Below are 17,617 nucleotides of genomic sequence, written 5' to 3' on the forward strand. Positions count from 1 at the left end.
AAATCATCTCATGATAAATCAATCTATAACTCAACCTTTTATTTTCGTAAAAAAAAAAAAAAAAACTCAACCTTTTATATGTGCTATATGACATATTTCATGATAATGCTCGCAGAGGAAACAAATTTCATAACGAATTAGGACGGATCACGGATGTAGTTGGACTTTATAATTGTAAACTACAATTTTAATTTAAATAATTTTAATTATGATATTTTTAAATACATTTTAACTACAATAGTTACCAGTTTTTAAACGAAAATATTTAGTAAAGTTGGTTTTATTGTAATGTTGTATCAGTTATTTGAATCCAAAAAGTATTTATCTCCACGACTCATATCTTAATAATAATTAAATTAGTCATCAAATCCTTATCAATTTTTTTTTTTTATAAAAAATGTAAAAAAGATTATCCATTAGTTTCAAGATTTATCGAACATGGAATCTTGAATAAAGAAATCAGGTTCAAGTTTTACATTTTATATTATTAATATATATTTAATAAAACTTTATCATAACGACAGTTTGGCCGAGTGGTCTAAGGCGCCAGATTTAGGCTCTGGTCCGAAAGGGCGTGGGTTCAAATCCCACAGCTGTCAATCATTTTTATTCATATTTTTTTATATTAAAGAAGACTAAATAATTATCATTTAATTACCAAAAATGTGTTCACGGATTGCTTAATTTGTTTCGTAAGATTAAAATAGTGGATCTAGTATTCACATTGTGGCCCAAGTTGAATAATCTAGGCCCAATCAGTTCAACCCATATCTAGTACGTTCTACTTGGCCAGTCATCACATTTTTATCCCTCAGTTGATTAGGGCTTTGAGCAGCTGAAAAACCCCAACGCCGATTATCACTTCGTCTTTACTGGGATTTCGCAATGAGCAGATCAGGCCAGCCTCCAGATCTCAAAAAGTAATTATGCGATGCTCTTCAACTTATGATTTTCTCCAGTGTTTTGCTTGTTTTTGTTTTTTCTAATTCACCTGCAGGTTTTATTTTTATTGATTTACTTTTATTTTGACGGCAGGTACATGGACAAGAAGCTACAGAGTGAGTACTCTGTCATTCATGCTTTCAGTTTTCTTGTGAAATATCTACTTTACTGGTTATTAATGTGCTCCAGTTGTCCAGTTTCTGGGTTTTATGTATATTGTATAATATGGCATCCTTTTAAGAATAGATTATCTTTTTCTCTTTTATTTATGTTGTTCAGTAGAGTGATTGGTCCAAAACGCGAAGAATTTTGTGTGCATTTTGGATAAATGTTGTTTCTAAAAATCGAAAACTACCTGTATTAATATAGATTTTGGTCATGGACTATAAATGTGAACCAGAGAATGCAACTGTCGTCGTTGAACTGAGTCAAGCTGACAGTTGACGAGCCGGTTCATAGGAGAACCGTTTGTGATATTAACTGATGGTAAATGGTTAAATGCTGGCATTTGATTTCGGTTGAAGCTAGCATTTTTGAACAAAATTAACTAATAAAATTTCAATTTCTCATTTTGGTCTGCCCCTTGGTTTTGGAACTAGTGTGGGAGTTGGATGGAAAGAATTTAGAATGAAATTTCCTTAATCCTTTCTGAACAAGTATTGTTTCAGGATGAGCGTCGAGTTTGAAGTTTCTATCAGTTATTTTCTCTGTAAATTTTCTCTCTGGTACATTTCTGAATTTAGACAGATTTTTTAGTATAGTGTTGTACTTTGTTTGGTATTTTTCTTCCATTGCCTCTTGACTCACATCTTTTAAGTCTTGTATGGTTTGTGTTCCTTCGAAGTGTAATGCGACTCTGTGACTCAACATCACATTGTCTCGTGTCAGCAGCCAACTCTCAACACCGCTTATTCTTTCCATGCCACCATCACTATTTTGTTTAGTCTGTGAAAAGACGTCCACTTAATTGAGAATTGCATCGGTATTTTGGAGATTGAAAATTTTGACTCAACTCATTGATCTTCTGCAAGTGTTGCTATGTGAAATATGCATTAAAGTCATCGTATTTTGTCATGAATAGAACGTCTTTGATCGGTAGTATGATATAATTTCCTGTGCTTGGGTTTGAATATGATAGTTTTCTTTTGGTTGGTCAATAATTTTCTCACGAGGAATTTATGTGTAAATCTCCATGAAACTGTGTTGCAGTTAAGCTGAATGCCAATCGTACTGTGGTTGGAACCCTTCGTGGTTTTGATCAGTTCATGAACCTGGTGATAGACAACACTGTCGAAGTTAATGGAGACGAGAAAACCGACATTGGCATGGTGGTAAGAGTCTCCACCGGTTCCATATTCTTGCTTAAATCGTTGCTTGATTCGACTTGGGGCTGTTAAACTTACGGATTATGTTATAATGTTTGCTTCCACTGTAGGTCATCAGGGGAAACAGTGTAGTTACAGTCGAAGCTCTCGAGCCCGTTGCTAGGCCACAATGATTCTGCGTCTTGTGTAATGAATTTGGCCTCTTAATTTGTAGTGGCAATGTCTTGGATGCTGAATTTGTAAGCCTGACATATGAACATGTGATTTTGATCACAGACTCTTGATATTGATTACCATGTTTGCTAGAATATTTGTATTATATGAATATTATGTTTGGATGGGGGTTTAGGTTATTTTGTCCGAAGTTGAGAGGATTAAGTTTTTAAAAGCTAATTTTGTTGTAGTAAAAAAAAAGAAGAAGCTAATTTTGTTCCGTTTCCAGTATTCAAACATAGATGTGCGGCTTGTTGTGATTCATTCGAAGTCTTCAGAGCCATGTAAATTACATATGCTTAAAGATTAGTAATGTCGAGTTCTTGGATAAGATGTGAATTAAAATCGGTCCACAGTTAAAAATTGCAATAAAACTTTAATTTAAATTATATATGGGCCATAAAAATTAAAATAAGATGTGAGCCCATTATTCAAATTTCAACCCCATATTTAACATATTGCCGCACTTCTCCTCCAAATTCATTCATCTGCCTTTAGCACAGTCGAACAATTAATTATGTTGGATAATTTTTTAAAACAAATGTAAATTCTGAATTTTTTAATTGAAAATTATATTATCTAATCGGTTGGTCGGTTCGGTTTGATTTTTAAAAATAAAATAAGTTAAATGTAATTCGGTTCAGTCCGGTAAGCGAATAGCGATGTCATAATAATTGAATGATGGAAATTCAAGGCAATATTAATCGAATAGGAAACGAGTCGGTTTGAAGAGAGGCGGGAATATTTAGCGCCATTTCCCCAAAACTATTGCCCCATTTGATTGCATATCCAGAAGTCGTTTCTCCCCACACGCAATTCTCCAACGTAGATAAAGGTGAGGCTCCCTGTCGATCTTGATTTTCGGCTGTTCCACTTTTTTAACTGTCATTCTGTTGTTTTGTTCAAGGATATGGACACTTCAAACCCCGCTGTATTTGTGAACGCTGATCTTTTGCGGATGCACGTCGGACGGAGGGTGAGGGCGGCGATTCAGGTGCTGAGATCTGATGGCGGCGGTTCAGTTGTCGGTAAATCGACCGATGAACAGCAGCTGGTCATCAAAGGCCATCCCCCTCACCCCCTTACAACTTTCGTTGAGGTAATCGGCGTCGCTGATAGCAACCAGTCGATTAAGGCTGATATATGGACCAACTTCGGTGACGCTCTAGGTATTTGAAACGATTTGACTCATTTTTGGGGGTTTCCTTCAACCATTTTCATGCCTATTATTATTATTATTATTATATTTTTTTTTTGGGCATTTTCAGGCTGTCTAGTTGTTCATTAATTATTCTATTCAGTCGCTGGTTTCATTGGTGGTTTTAGTGAACATATATTTATCTCTAGAAAATGATCGACAACTGGATTCTCTTTCCTTTCTAGTACTAGTATGTGATCTTCAGCATATGGTCATCTTATTTTAGAGTTGTGTCTGTTCTTGATATATCTAACCCAACACAGATTAATTTTCAGATAATGTGTATCATAGGATATAAACGATGATTTTGAGGTGAACCTAATCAACTGGTTTCATAAATATTTTACCACAACAACCTTGGAAAGTTTGTGAGGGACCTTTTATTACAATTGTTATTTATTTACTTGTAGATTATAGATATAGATGTTATTTAATGTAATGTAAGGTGAGTAAATACAAGGATCTTTAACTGTCAATGAAATTAATTTGTATGTATAATTAGCTTCTTGCTGGATTTTTAGGCTACTGGCCTTTGGTTGATGAAGTTGCATGGTTACCTATTCAAAAGAGTGTAATAGCGATTCTTCATTTTTGTATGCAGATACAAGCAACTACAACTCCGTCTGCCAACTTGCCAATGGAGATTTCAAACATTTGTTTGTTTGAGCAGCCAGCCGTTTTCTCCATCAGGTTTCATTCAAATTGTAATACATTTCTTGGTTGATGGTTTTCTTCTTTGTAACGAATGGAGTCCTTTTTCTTCTAATCAAAATTTCACGATTCCACCATAAATGCACCAGCATTTGGGTGGAATACAAGTATGGAACCTATTGCCATCGATACTTTCTATCTGTTTTTCGTTTGGAACTACATTTAGTCTTTTCGTCCACAGATTTCGAAAAATAATATTAAGTTGTGAACTTTTTTTTATATACTAAAAGTTGAATCTGATTTAGCCGAATTGATTGTGCATCCCGACTCAGGACCATGAATGTTTGCTATGTTTCTCGTTGTTGAACATGTTTCATTGACGTAATTATAATCTTAAAAATAAGAAAATTGACCCAAAAAAGAATCACAAGGACTTTTGTAATTTGGACACTTTAATATAACATACAACTTTTTGACTTGGGTAACGTGGAATATTTTTTTGAATTATAGGGGTGCATTTGGGGTAGGGAGTGAGACTCGAGCCCGAGTCACCTCTATATGTACAAACGAGACTGGCACTGGTCAAAAGCCTTGGTCTCGGGTAACATGGAAATTTGAACCTTCATTCCCTTTGGTTTTTTTTTTTTGAAAAACTTCTTTCCCTTTGTTCATTAACAATAAGTGTGAACAAAAAGAAAGTGAAACAAAAGTTAAAGCCGTTCAATAAATATTTACCCGTTAGACGCAGGCGCAGCTCTCATAAAAAGATGGTTGTGGTATAGTTTGGTTCCATAAATTACGTATAAATGATTAATTAAACTCTAATAATTTGCAAAATTTGAGCTAAATGTCCAAGTAAATAAAGATATGTAATAATTGAGCTAAACACACTGTTAGTTAATAATCTTAACAAGCTAACGGTAAAATTAATTAAGTTTATGTATAAAATATTATCTAAAACTTATATTGCATTTAGAATTTTTAGGTGTGCGTATCCAATAAAATTTAAATGAATAAAAACAAATAGAGTGAGTCTCATGTGAGACCGTCTCACGAGTCATAATCCGTGAGACGGGTCAATCTTACCCATATTCACAATAAAAAGTAATACTCTTAGCATAAAAAATAATACTTTTTCATGGGTGACCCAAATAAGAGATTCGTCTCACAAGTACGACCCATGAGACCGTCTCACACAAGTTTTTGCCAAACAAATAACTTTAAATAATTACATTTTTAGATTTTGATCTTAAAGTAGATAAAATAATTAAAATTGATTTTGTAAATCATACATATATAGCTGATTTTTATATTGGAGGAAAGATTAAAAATAAATAAATGCGTGACGCTGCTCAATTTGAAATCTTGCATACTATTTGTCTTCCATTCCCATTACCAACTTCTCCCTCCCTAACTTTCTTACTTGAAGAATAAATCTTCACCTCCTCCATTTTCCCCATTTTCTCCGATGCCTCGGTTCGATTTTGATGCCTTAATCACGGCCCATTCAGGCGAAGGCAACGACCTGAAAATATCATGCAAAACACACGATGAAGAAGAGTACTCGTCGAAGATGAAGAGATCCCCGGTGGACAATATGATATCGTGCATCCGGACGACCCACCAGTATCTTTCTGGCTGTCGAAAGACGCAGAATACGATTGGCTTGATCGAAATGCTTTTTACGATCGAAAGGATTCCACCAGAGGCAACTCGAACTCTACGAATTTGAACCCCCACGTCAAACCAACGAACTCTTACCACAATTCTCAGAGGTTTTCTGCTAACTTGAAGTCCAAGGCTTCCATTATTGGATTGCCGAAGACGCAGAAGGCGACTTTTGTAGACTCCAGCTGCAGGAGGACCTGTAAGTCGTCGACAAATGCAAGGCTGTTCCCCAAACGGACGGCGTCAGCGGGGAAATCAACTATTGCTGTCACTGAACCGGGTTCTCCAAAGGTGTCATGTACAGGGAGAGTCAGGTCGAAGCGTGGCCGGCGGAGGTCGAACTCATCGAAAAGAAGCGATAAGCCGGCAGAGAAATCTAGAGCCTGCTATGAGAAGCCAGAAGCAGAGGAATCGAAAACAGGTGTTGCGAAGAAGGAGAAGAAGAAGAAGACTGGGTTTTACTTCAAGGTAATGAGTATATTCCGGTCCCAGAAGACAAATAAAAATCCGTCACGTTCGTATAGTCGCAAGGTAGCAGAGCTCCAGGCGGAGAAACCTCCGGCGGTTGAAGCGCTGCGGAAGAGTGCGAGTATCAAAGCAGCGCCCGAGCCGCCAGGTTTGGGTGGGATGAAGCGTTTTGCGTCGGGGCGCCAGTCTGGGTCCTGGCTGGCGGAGGATCTCAATCAGGTGTTACCGGAGCCGCTTTATTTTGATCGGCGCCTGTGTATCACCGGTGGTAGGTGATTGCTTTGCTAGAGAAGCCTCGAGCTGTACAGTAATCGCTGTGTTACTGTGTAATCAGGATGAATCTTGTGTGTGTAATTTAAAATCTTAAAATTAATTACGTAGCCTTTCATAAATTATTAGGAATGAGTGAATATTTAACTTTTAAAGATTTTTTTTTTAATCTTTTTAAGATTGTTGATTAATTGAAATTGTTATATCTAATTACCATATATTGAGAAAATCTAGAGAGACAAATAGTTTATTCGCAAGCAAGTAGACTCTGCCATGGACTCCAATCGTCATGTCAAGTCGAATAAATCTAACTCAGTAGAATAAATTTGACCGAGATATTGATGACAAATTCTTGATCATTTGATTATGTGCTTCAATTTACACACACCTTGAACTTGTTTTCCATTACTATAAATATCAAGGAGGATGAGCTCAACACGAAGAAGAATTCCACACCAAATTTGTTTGTCTATGCCGTCGATTAAGAACATGGACTCCAATACATCATAATCTCATTGCTTCCACGTTCTTTAAATGAGTGGACAGGTACTACTACTTTTGACATTGGGTCGTAACCACCACTTTCAAATAAACCTTAAAATTCATCAACTTATATTAAACAACCATCTTTTAGAAATTTAGGCTTTGTTCTCACTAATTTTTCCAAGTCAAGTCATAATTCAAAGCTTTTAAATTATTTATCGATTTAAACACTGGAATTCAATACATTGTCAATGGATCAGGTGTTACCGTATTATAACTCATGAAAATTTTACCATCTCCATCCAAATTATATAAATCTATTAGGTATAGTTTGGTACATGCGATAAAGGAGGGATTGATAAATAATCCTCTTTATCTTATGTTTGGTACATTTTTTAAAAAGCTCATGATAATATCATGGGCCCTTGATAAATAATTTTTTTGAATGATAAAATATCCCTTCTATTAGGTGTGATAGTTTTAATTTAAGAATAAAATATACTACAAATGACTTAATTACCCTCAATTTATAAATGATTTTTTTTTAAATCAATGCTACTAGATAGAAATTAAAATCAAATAAATATTTTTATTTATTTTTATATATTATATAAAATGATAATTATATAAATAGTTATTATAAATCTCAATAAAATTATTAGTATCACCCGATTAACTTTAAAAATTGATATTTGACTTGACTTATAAAATCAAAGGCTCAATTATCATATTATATAATATATAAAATTAGGTAAAAATAAATAAATCATGCAAGCACTATCGACGCATGAACAAATAAAAAATATGAAGTCAAAAACAACTTTGAAATTATAAAATTTATTATGATAAGGTTAATTTTGTCATTACAATATAATATATAAATTTAATCACTCTATTAAAATCATACCAAACCATAAATATGATATCTTACATATTATTTATCCTTAACTTATTCTTATATTATATATCACGTGTTTATCCTATCATGTGTACCAAACTATGCTTTTGTATCTTCACATAAACTAAGATAATTATCAGAAAAACAAATGTTACAAAAAAATTCATTTTAATTTTAACCGGTCCCAAAAAAAATGAATGTAATCACATATAATTGGGACGACAATACTAAAGATACACTAGATTATATATTTTAGACAAATGAAAAAAGAAATAAATTTATTATATTTGAGACTGACCGAATTAGTGACAGAGTCATGAATATGACTCTACCCGAACTAAAATTTTAAATTCTATACTTTTTAAATATTTTAAATTGATCTACACATACTAATATCAAATTAATCCAAATTTTACATATAATTTTTTTTAAAAAAAATTGAACCATCCGGATAGTCAAGGTGTCATATAATGTTGCTCCGCCACTGGGCAGAGTGATAAATATAATATAGTATGATACATGGCAAGTTCGAACAAAGAGAATCATCATAATTTTAATTTCACGAGATATGATATTTCCTTTACTAGAAAGGCAAAAGGCAGAAGGCAGAGCACTCGCAGCCTTCATAATTGACTCTGGTATTCCTATAAATGACATTTAAGCTTTGAACAAGAGCTCCTCTGTACTCTGTCACTGTCACTGTCACACAGCATATGTTGCCCTTAGGTATTCGATTATATCTGCACTCTCAAACATTTGGATTCCTGTGTTTGGATCTTCCAAATATGGAACCTGCCAACGAATCGGAAGCTTCAAATTTATGCGGCCCAAATATTTTGTAATCATATCTAGAAACAGGCTCAATGGTGGGGCTGTGAAGACAAATTGAAATTTTATTTTTTTGACACATTCTAAATTCCATTTTTTTAGTCGCTACCCCTCGTAGCCAATCATGGGTTTGCCCCGGTATGTGTAATAGTATGAAACGAACCTGAAAATGGCCGACTCTCTGGTAGAGTATCTGTCTTTTCGGGCTGCCACGCGCACAACTGCGAGCGAAGATAACAGTTCAGCTGAGATTTAGAATCGTCCCTTGTTGAAATTTCAATATTCTGCTACGCTTATTAGATAGTCATCATGCAGCGTGTCTTGATGAGGATAGGGAGTAACATGGCATGCGTATAATTCCAAAGATTTGATTCTGTGGGGATTTATTCATAAGATTAGAAATGTGGCGTACCTATGAAATATGTGTGGAAGTTCTAACTCAACGAGTACTTCGCGTACAACTTTGCAGAAAGGTGAAGCCTGAATTTATGTACATGTTTTTTTAAGTTGGCTCAGAAAACATACGAAGCAAGAACATCTTACATATTTTAATGTAACCATAAGCTAACCTCGTATGCCCATATTTCGAGAGGCTTGGGCGGCATCTTTGATGGAGTGTAGGACGAACCCTGCAGTAATTTAAGAGAGAATTTTCCGATTAGAGATCATGTAGCTAAGAACAATGAGAGCGTTTTGGCTGAGTACCTTTCCCATACGTCCGATCATTGCGAACCCTTCTGTTAAAGTCTACACGAGGGGAAAAAATGGGTCGAAAATGGGTTATTCTCGAGAAAAGCTTTTCAATTAGAGAATATGATTCAGTGCTTCTTTGCTTACAGTAAATAGACCGAGAGAGAGCAGAAATGGAACTTTTCCATCACCTGTAGAAATGGAACCAACAGGATGGATTAAATGTCTTGTTGCTGAATCAACAAGATACGGCGTGAATCGTGATGAGATTAATTGAGACAAAGACACCTAATGTACTAATGGATGCTAGGTTGGATGAGCTATGCCTTGAACTTAATCATCGTAAAATTTGTGAACAAACATGAATTTTTTTATTAAGACGGAAAAACAAAAATAAGCAATTACTAGAATATAGAAACAACATACCATATTTCCCGACCAGGTATTTAATTATGTCATCAGATTCATACATTGAAATTCCAGTGTTTGGATCTACCTGAAGCAGAAGTAAATGAGAGATATCTCTGTCAAGTTGAATGGATATGGATGTTTCTACCTTCTAATCTAAGAAAATAATCTCCCCAAGACTTCATGTGCCAATCTCAACAAAAACTCACAGAATAATATGTTTGGAATCGAATCAAAGATATGAAAATCATGCAAATGAAGAATAATTAGTTACCAAGATAAATTCATGTCAAAGCATCCAAAGCACTAACCATGTAAGGGAACTGTTTTTTTCCACCCATCTCTGAAACCTTGGGACGGAAATTTGGGCCATTTTTTGGACAAGGGTAATACAGGACATCAAGGTCTAAAACTGAAACAATTTCCCTAACCTGTGATATCCTCAATTAATAACATCAAACGTTAGAAAATGCCATAGCGACATACACTATGAGGCAAGTTAATATGCAATTTAGTTAGAAAAGAGTGGCAAGAATATGAATTCCTCATTATACCTTCCGACAAAATGGGCAGCTAGAGGCACATTCACATGTTCCACCAAAGTCCATATGTAATCAGTCTTGCATGTTAATATATACAATCGCAGACCAACAAGTGTAATGAGTTAACATTTAATGTCAATCTGGAATTCAAAGAAATATACAGTTCGTATTACCTTTCAAACTCATATATTTCGATTGGCATCTCAGGGCGAGGGCCTAATTTCGAAGTTTCTTTCAACTTAAAACCTGCAAGAATTTGTCTTCTTAGAACATATGCTATTCAGAGTTTTGACAATCAAAAGAAAGCTGCAGAGAACAATTCTGATCAACGTTTTCTCTGGGAACAAGCTTACAAAATAGTTTCTAGATTTATATAGTCAGTCAGACAGTAATTACCAGCAAATCCTAGAGCATATTGATCGGATGGAATCTCTTTACTGGGCACTACTCTCACTGAGTACCTGCATTAACGGACACAAAATTTGGAAATGATGTCACTAAATGGATTAATACTAAAGAAAAACAGCAAAACGTACTGAGTGGAAAAACTCCACATGTGAGGGAAGAGAAACTAAATTTTCACCTTACTGAGAAACACGATGAAAAGAATTAATAATACCAGAATTACTATGGCTAGTCTGGAAGCATGAGGGGAAAGAAATGACTATCCATTCTATCACCTTTTTGATATCTTAGGTGTCACACTTAATTGGGTAAATCCCCCTCTACGAGTAAATGATTTTAATCATTCTCCTTTAAAATCTATTTACATTCCTCATATCTATCTCGATTAACCACGGGATCAGAGTTATCTGACTGATGATTCATTTCCATACTTCTATCAGAAGTAAGTAGAAAGGCACGAACAAATTGCAAACTCGTAAAACAAACTAATCAAAGATAGAGAAAGTCCCGGATCCCTCCTCCCTTTGTTTAACTGTTGTGATACATCAGTATAACAATTATCCCTAATCAAACTGGAAAACTTGTTCGAACATGATCTTCTCGTCTTGTCTTGGGTACACCAAGACTTGCACGATTCTTCCTCTCCCTTCAGCTCGTATGGAGTCTCAACAAGTCAAGCTATTCATTAATTCTGTTAGCTACATGGTGGACTATAAAAATCTCGGTGAAGACGTAAACTAAAGCTAAACAAAAAATAAGTAGGCAGTTTATGTGTAATTAAGCTTCATAGTATACATTCCAAGAGTGACATCTGCAAGTATGCAGTCTTCAATATGAATAAACAGTTAACTCCCGCATATAACAGACATAAAACATACAAATGCGCGTGAAATAATCCTCAAGTTTCAAGCAATCTCAAAAATATAAACATATATATATATATATATATAAATACCCAGTAACAAGGACACCGGTCGTAAGGCGAAAGAGGAGAGCGAGAGAAGCCCCCAAAATGTCCAAAACCTTATCGGGTCGAACCGAAAATGGCTTGGGCTCCGGAGCCCTAAAGTTGGGCGGCGCAGATACTGAAATTCCGGAACTGGGCCCCGCCTCCGTCCGTGTCGACAGCGGGCTTTCTGAAGTATTTGCCGATGATTTTACAGAAAAAATCATGTGGTTCGATGTTCTGCGCCGTAACAGTGGACTGAAAATAGGTGCGGCGGTGAGATTCAACACTCCGGCCATGGTTTCCTGCTGGATGCCGTGAAGGCAGTGGCGGTTTATATGTGTGGGCAAAATTAAGACAGGTAATTCAGTTATTTGGGACAAGCCAAATAATAATAATAATTAAAGGATAAATATATGGGCCAAGGCCCAACTAGTAAGGCCTTGGCCTTGACAAATAGAAATAAACTGGCCCAACACATTTATTAATAAACTTTTTTTTTAAAATGCTTTCAATTTCTACTCTTTGTAAACACACACCTTTTAAACAAATTGATTATTCACTGAAAATGTTTATCTCCATTCATTAGTTACTTATATTCAAAACTTTATTTTTTTGGGTATAAAAAAGAATCCAATAATTTGAGTTGATTATTTTAACATTATACTTGGTTCAAAAATGTGTTTTGAATAAGATATAGTCTAAATATAATTATTAGGTATTATTCAATTTCAATGTATGAAAATATATGTTAAAGGCAAAAATTTGTGTGAGACGGTCTCACGGGTCGTTTTTTGTGAGACAGATCTTTTATTTGGATCATTAATGAAAAATTATTATTTTTTATGCTAAGAGTATTATTTTTTATTGTGAATATCGATAGGGTTGACCCGTTTCATAGATAAAGATTCGTGAGACTGTCTCACAAGAGACCTAATCTATGTTAAATTTCTTTAAAAATGAAATGATTAAAAAATTTAATAATAGAAGATAATTAAGGATGCCACACATTTAAAAAAAGAAGTATTTTTACTCAATTAAACAAAAATTAGCCATGAGGAGCAACAATATCACATGCCGAAGAACTATCAGTATCGATTACTATATGAAAATAAATTAAGGGTTATCAGTGAAAATACCTCCCCACATTGAATCAAAATATCTAGAGTTAATGAAGAATTAATTATTTGATTCCCGTTTTAATTTGCTATAGAATAAATGCCTCCATTTCCATTTCATTCCAACTTTATATTGTTGGTTCATAGGAATATATAATATCCATTTTTTGTTTTCATATTTCTAAATGATCATATAATATTAATCGTCACGTTCGTTTTTGTATTTGTTACCATAGAAGATAACATCGATTAAGAAATATTATATTTAATAAGTCCATTCTTTAAAATATATTTGATCGACTCGTAACAGATGCTACACATATAGGTTCACATGACACGTGTGTTGAAGAATGAATCATGACATGGTTGAATGAGCGACCATAATTTATCTACTCAGTATATATATCATGTATTGAGTGGATAAGAACATTACTCGTATAGACATCATAAACAAACCTCATAATTGATACACACACTTTCGACATTGACAAACATTACTGAAAGCCTAATTGGTGAAATAAAGTCACGAATGATTTGGTGTCAAATTCAATGTATATATATGATTATATTCCCTCATATATTCTCAAGAGATTGAATAGAACACAACTGAAAGCAAACTCGAGAATTTCAATACTTAATAATTTTTTTTTAAAAGGACAGAAATAGAAATTTCTTATAATTTTTTTAACATAATTTGTTTAAAACATTTAAAATAATTGTTCTTTTTTTAATCGTAATTGGTAAAGAATAAACATATGCATGGAAAGGAAAAATGGTGCATGTAAAACAGCAAATATGCGCGTGTTATATAAATAAATATTCTTTTTTTTTCCTTAGAATTCATTGCACCCAAAGATAAAGCTGTCGCGTCACCTTTTTGGAGACCAAATTGCCATTGACTAAATGGATTATAGGATACAGGAAACCGAAGATAACTATAATAAATAGCCATATTTGGCACAGAACGTCCTTGATAAATATTCCTTTGTTTTTTCCAATTTTATGGAGTGATTTTCCTATATATTTATTATTACTGATCAGTTTAATATTAATATTTAGTGTATCACATGATTAGAAAGAACAAGAGTCTAAAAAGGAGACAAAATAACCGATAGAATTAGTCGTCAAAAAAAATATTTGGAAATCGAAGAAGCGAAACCAAGACGACAAAGATCGATAGTTAAGAGTCGTAAAAATATATGTACCAAAATCCATGTATAGTTGCTATTGTTATGTTATATCATACGATGTTACACATATATATTGAGGATGAGAATAAAAATCGAAAGGGAGAACTGAGGAACCCATTTTTCGTGGCCTTTATAAAAAAAAATAAGCAAGATTCTTGCCTCGAGAATATGGCCCTCTAGCTTTAGTCTTAGTACAGTTTAGAGATTCTGATGTTCCATTTCTCAAGAATCTCACTTTCCTCTCCCCATTCACTCTTTTTCTCTTTCCCTTTTTTTTTTGGCTCTGCATGGAATAGCATTCCCTTCTAATTTCTATCATATTATTCTGTGTTAAGTCGGGTCAAATATTTCATTTTTGTAATAGCTAAAAAAATTCATTTTTACCAGTACAATCATGCATTGGTCATTCCAGCATAAGTTTTAGCTAGATAATTAATGATTGGGTCCTCCATGTAATAATTCTTAAACGCACTAAGATTCTTTTAGGTACTGCAAACTATATAACAGAGAAATTATTATAGAAATATGAAGATGAACAAGAAGAATTAAGTAAAAAAAAAACCGTCTAGATGTCACCTAAACACTAGGCGATGGGTGATCACCCACTGTTCCAACATAAGTTTTAGCTAAGTAATGATGATTGGATCCTCGATGTAATGATTCTTACATGCACTAAGGTTTTTTTTAAAGTATAGGAAACTATACGATCAAACATAAGAATCTCCGAAAAAGGAAAGTTTTCACAGGAAAGAATACAGGCCTAGTTCTAGATATTATTACCTTATATTAAATAAGGGGTAGGGATAGAATAGATATTATCTTCATATATATAATGTAATGACACCTAAAATATTCCAACTCATCTCACTGAAATAACATATTAAATGAACAAATAGAGGAAAAAAGTATGATATGATAATTCCTATTCTACTTCAACATTCCATGTCTAATTGTTTTAGTTGTGTATGTTTAGCAATGGCAAATGGTCGTCTTGAATGTCGGCACGACCGTTGTTTGCGACGAACTGTGATTTATATCAAACCACTTATTTTCTTTAATAATCTTTCAAATATTTAGTTCGATAGTAGTTATCATTGGAATATTAGTCTGCACAACCTGATGGCATTAATTAACAGACAAACACAAATGTTATGGGGGCATGAATAAAATCAAACCATCCCTTTCTTTGCTCATACATATCCACATGCCAGCAAAAACTGTTGAGGAATTTAGCTTTACCACTTTGCATAAAGGTTCCCACAGATTCCTCCATACTGCGTAAAATATATGAGCATATCATGATCAAACGACCCTTTCTGAAAAGCTTGGTTGGAATAATGCACAGACAGTGTTCGAGAGAGTAATATTATTTAAGCCCATTAAATCATTAGTAATCTAATGGTAAGCAATAGTAAGAGTATTTTAATATCTCGATTATCTGATTAACAATGCTGTCAAACTAGGCACAAAAATCGTGTCTCTTTCAGGTCAAGTGAAGGGCCCGTTGAACAATTCATATCTTCTAGTTTTTTTATCGTCTATCCTCTAAATGATTTTTATTTTTAAAAGCCTTCTCCAACTCATAACCTCTAAGTTTACCAAATACTCCATTTTTCTATTTTTCTCATTTTCGAACACACACATACATATAATGAAATAATGACATATAATTGTATTGTTCAAATGATTAATTCAATAAGCTTGAAATAAATTATATAATATTTTTTTTTCATTTTCAAACATACACACACTTAATTTAATCCGACTGTTTACCAAGATTTATTATCCAAAATGTTTTGCTATAATTAAATTATCATTTGTAGCATTGATGTAAATCATACAAATTGAATAATTATTTAAGGTCAAATGAATTCATCTAAACGTGGTGTTGCTTTCTCAATCGAGGAGGACAAACTCATCGTAGTGGCTTATCTTGATGTTTCACAAAATCAAGTAATTTGTTAAACCAATCACACGATAGATTGTGGTCACGAGTAGCAACTACCTACAATGAACAACTCACTAGTAAATCAATAGAGTCTCGTACTATTAAGACCCTCCAATATCAGTTGGTTCAACATAAACAAGATTGTCCAAAACTTTAGTTTATCTGTTAGCCAGGTGAAACTTAGCCGTCCATGGTGGTGCTTCTGATAAATACATTGTGAGTAACTAATTGTGTTGATATATTTATGTCGAACTATATTTTTTACTTTCTATATTTGATACCATTCATATCTGGTTATAGTTGGAATAAACAAAAAACTTACTTAAGCAATCATTTGGGTCGATTTGGAAGTCAGATCATGTTTCATGTAGATGATGTTTGTTATAATTAGTAATATTATAATTAAGTAATGAAAAAATAAATTAAAAGTGATAAAAAAAGATAAAAAATTTACACTAAAATTAATTAAAAATTCTAAATAAAAAAATGAAATGGACCAAAAAAATTTAAAAAAAAAAACAAAAGACTCTTTTGCAATTTTCAATGTAGTGCTCCAAAATGGAGAGTGCAAATAAAGGTGGGTTGGAAGAGTTTCCCTCTATAATGGAGGAATTCTCTAGGAAAGTTGGAGATGCCCTCACAAGAACAAATTTTACAGTTATAATTATCATTTGAGGTGGAAACAGTCTGTATTCTCTCTTGGTCGTGTCAATGCCACGATGCATTTAGAAGTTGACAAATCTTTTTCACTCACAGAGATAAATTTCTCCACAACTTATAATGAGTTGCTTACTAAAAGATTGTCATTTACAGTAAGAAAGAAAGTATATTCACACAAAAGAATCTGCATCCCAATAAAATTTTAACACGAAGTGAAAGCAAGTGGTCTTATTCTTGGTATGATTTGTCACGCTTATGTCCGATGCAAGTATAGAAGTAAGTACAATCCCAGTCATTTTCTTTTAAAGGGGTCCCAACTATTGGGACCAACTTCTTTATGCTTATTTGAAGAATTTGAAAAAGATCTTATTCTCCCCTCTTTCACTCTTTTATGAACCGTGTCTTGCTTGAATGAATAAGTACCAAACTTACTGAAGGAGACAACGAAGAATGTATTCGCTGTGTCATTCCTGACCTTCAAATGAAGCCAGGAAGCAACATCCCATTCCCCTCACCCTCACCGCAAAATGAATCTAATTAAATCTTTGAGAACACAGGATATTTCTACATGAAAGAATGTGAATGCGAACTTTTTTACACACAAATCATCAACTGTGAATCAAAAGTTGAAATATGCATGCACAGTCACTTACAACATGGACGACGTGACATTCCATAAAGAACTGCTAGCAAGTGTATGATCAATCTCTCTTCACACGCGTTTTTTAACCCTTGGAAATAAAAAGAGAGAGACATTCCAATGCTG

General features: G+C 33.8%; 4 protein-coding genes and 1 non-coding gene across 6 annotated transcripts; 4 read left to right on the top strand and 1 right to left on the bottom strand.

The window, feature by feature from the left end:
• Positions 1–519: 519 nt before the first annotated feature.
• On the top strand, positions 520–599 carry TRNAL-UAG (transfer RNA leucine (anticodon UAG)). Its single transcript has one exon. It is a non-coding gene; the product is annotated as a tRNA-Leu (tRNA).
• Positions 600–783: 184 nt separating this feature from the next.
• On the top strand, positions 784–2,631 carry LOC140832407 (probable small nuclear ribonucleoprotein G). Its single transcript, XM_073196412.1, has 4 exons — positions 784–920; positions 1,036–1,058; positions 2,152–2,273; positions 2,378–2,631. Exons 1-4 carry the CDS (start codon positions 886–888, stop codon positions 2,438–2,440), a joined length of 243 nt encoding a protein of 80 aa, XP_073052513.1. The 5' UTR covers positions 784–885; the 3' UTR covers positions 2,441–2,631.
• Positions 2,632–3,171: 540 nt separating this feature from the next.
• On the top strand, positions 3,172–5,972 carry LOC140832408 (replication protein A 14 kDa subunit B-like). Of its 2 annotated transcripts, XM_073196414.1 has the most exons (4): positions 3,172–3,315; positions 3,388–3,649; positions 4,280–4,368; positions 5,841–5,972. In XM_073196414.1, exons 2-3 carry the CDS (start codon positions 3,391–3,393, stop codon positions 4,342–4,344), a joined length of 324 nt encoding a protein of 107 aa, XP_073052515.1. In that variant the 5' UTR covers positions 3,172–3,315; positions 3,388–3,390; the 3' UTR covers positions 4,345–4,368; positions 5,841–5,972. The 2 variants fall into 2 exon arrangements, with proteins under 2 accessions (XP_073052515.1, XP_073052514.1); XM_073196413.1 differs by lacking the exon at positions 5,841–5,972 and having other exon boundaries at positions 3,173–3,315; positions 4,280–4,516.
• LOC140831884 (uncharacterized) lies at positions 5,798–6,741 on the top strand. The gene is made up of 2 exons (XM_073195599.1): positions 5,798–6,037; positions 6,103–6,741. Exons 1-2 carry the CDS (start codon positions 5,798–5,800, stop codon positions 6,739–6,741), a joined length of 879 nt encoding a protein of 292 aa, XP_073051700.1.
• A 1,825-nt stretch (positions 6,742–8,566) lies between these two features.
• On the bottom strand, positions 8,567–12,305 carry LOC140832409 (uncharacterized). Its single transcript, XM_073196415.1, has 12 exons — positions 11,945–12,305; positions 10,981–11,045; positions 10,758–10,830; positions 10,597–10,615; positions 10,354–10,473; positions 10,061–10,130; positions 9,782–9,825; positions 9,650–9,691; positions 9,514–9,573; positions 9,357–9,424; positions 9,108–9,165; positions 8,567–8,908 (listed from the first exon to the last, which is right to left on the bottom strand). The coding sequence occupies exons 1-12, from the start codon at positions 12,232–12,234 to the stop codon at positions 8,819–8,821; spliced, it is 999 nt and encodes a 332-aa protein (XP_073052516.1). The 5' UTR covers positions 12,235–12,305; the 3' UTR covers positions 8,567–8,818.
• Positions 12,306–17,617: the final 5,312 nt, after the last annotated feature.

This window comes from Primulina eburnea, chromosome 5, assembly GCF_022965805.1.
Source record: "Primulina eburnea isolate SZY01 chromosome 5, ASM2296580v1, whole genome shotgun sequence".
Taxonomy (NCBI): Eukaryota; Viridiplantae; Streptophyta; class Magnoliopsida; order Lamiales; family Gesneriaceae; genus Primulina; species Primulina eburnea.

What these genes read in the sequence shown, in the direction of transcription:
- LOC140831884 (XM_073195599.1), top strand. Translation starts at nt 5,798, where the DNA reads ATGCCTCGGTTCGATTTTGATGCCTTAATCACGGCCCATTCAGGCGAA. An exon ending in TCGAAAGGATTCCACCAGAG is followed by an intron (nt 6,038 to 6,102) that starts GCAACTCGAACT and finishes CACAATTCTCAG; the next exon opens with AGGTTTTCTGCTAACTTGAA.
- LOC140832407 (XM_073196412.1), top strand. Translation starts at nt 886, where the DNA reads ATGAGCAGATCAGGCCAGCCTCCAGATCTCAAAAA. An exon ending in CAGCCTCCAGATCTCAAAAA is followed by an intron (nt 921 to 1,035) that starts GTAATTATGCGA and finishes TTTTGACGGCAG; the next exon opens with GTACATGGACAAGAAGCTAC. An exon ending in CATGGACAAGAAGCTACAGA is followed by an intron (nt 1,059 to 2,151) that starts GTGAGTACTCTG and finishes ACTGTGTTGCAG; the next exon opens with TTAAGCTGAATGCCAATCGT.
- LOC140832409 (XM_073196415.1), bottom strand. Translation starts at nt 12,234, where the DNA reads ATGGCCGGAGTGTTGAATCTCACCGCCGCACCTATTTTCAGTCCACTG. An exon ending in ATACCTGGTCGGGAAATATG is followed by an intron (nt 9,826 to 10,060) that starts GTATGTTGTTTC and finishes CCATTTCTACAG; the next exon opens with GTGATGGAAAAGTTCCATTT. An exon ending in TGATCGGACGTATGGGAAAG is followed by an intron (nt 9,574 to 9,649) that starts GTACTCAGCCAA and finishes AAATTACTGCAG; the next exon opens with GGTTCGTCCTACACTCCATC.
- LOC140832408 (XM_073196414.1), top strand. Translation starts at nt 3,391, where the DNA reads ATGGACACTTCAAACCCCGCTGTATTTGTGAACGCTGATCTTTTGCGG. An exon ending in CAACTTCGGTGACGCTCTAG is followed by an intron (nt 3,650 to 4,279) that starts GTATTTGAAACG and finishes TTTTGTATGCAG; the next exon opens with ATACAAGCAACTACAACTCC.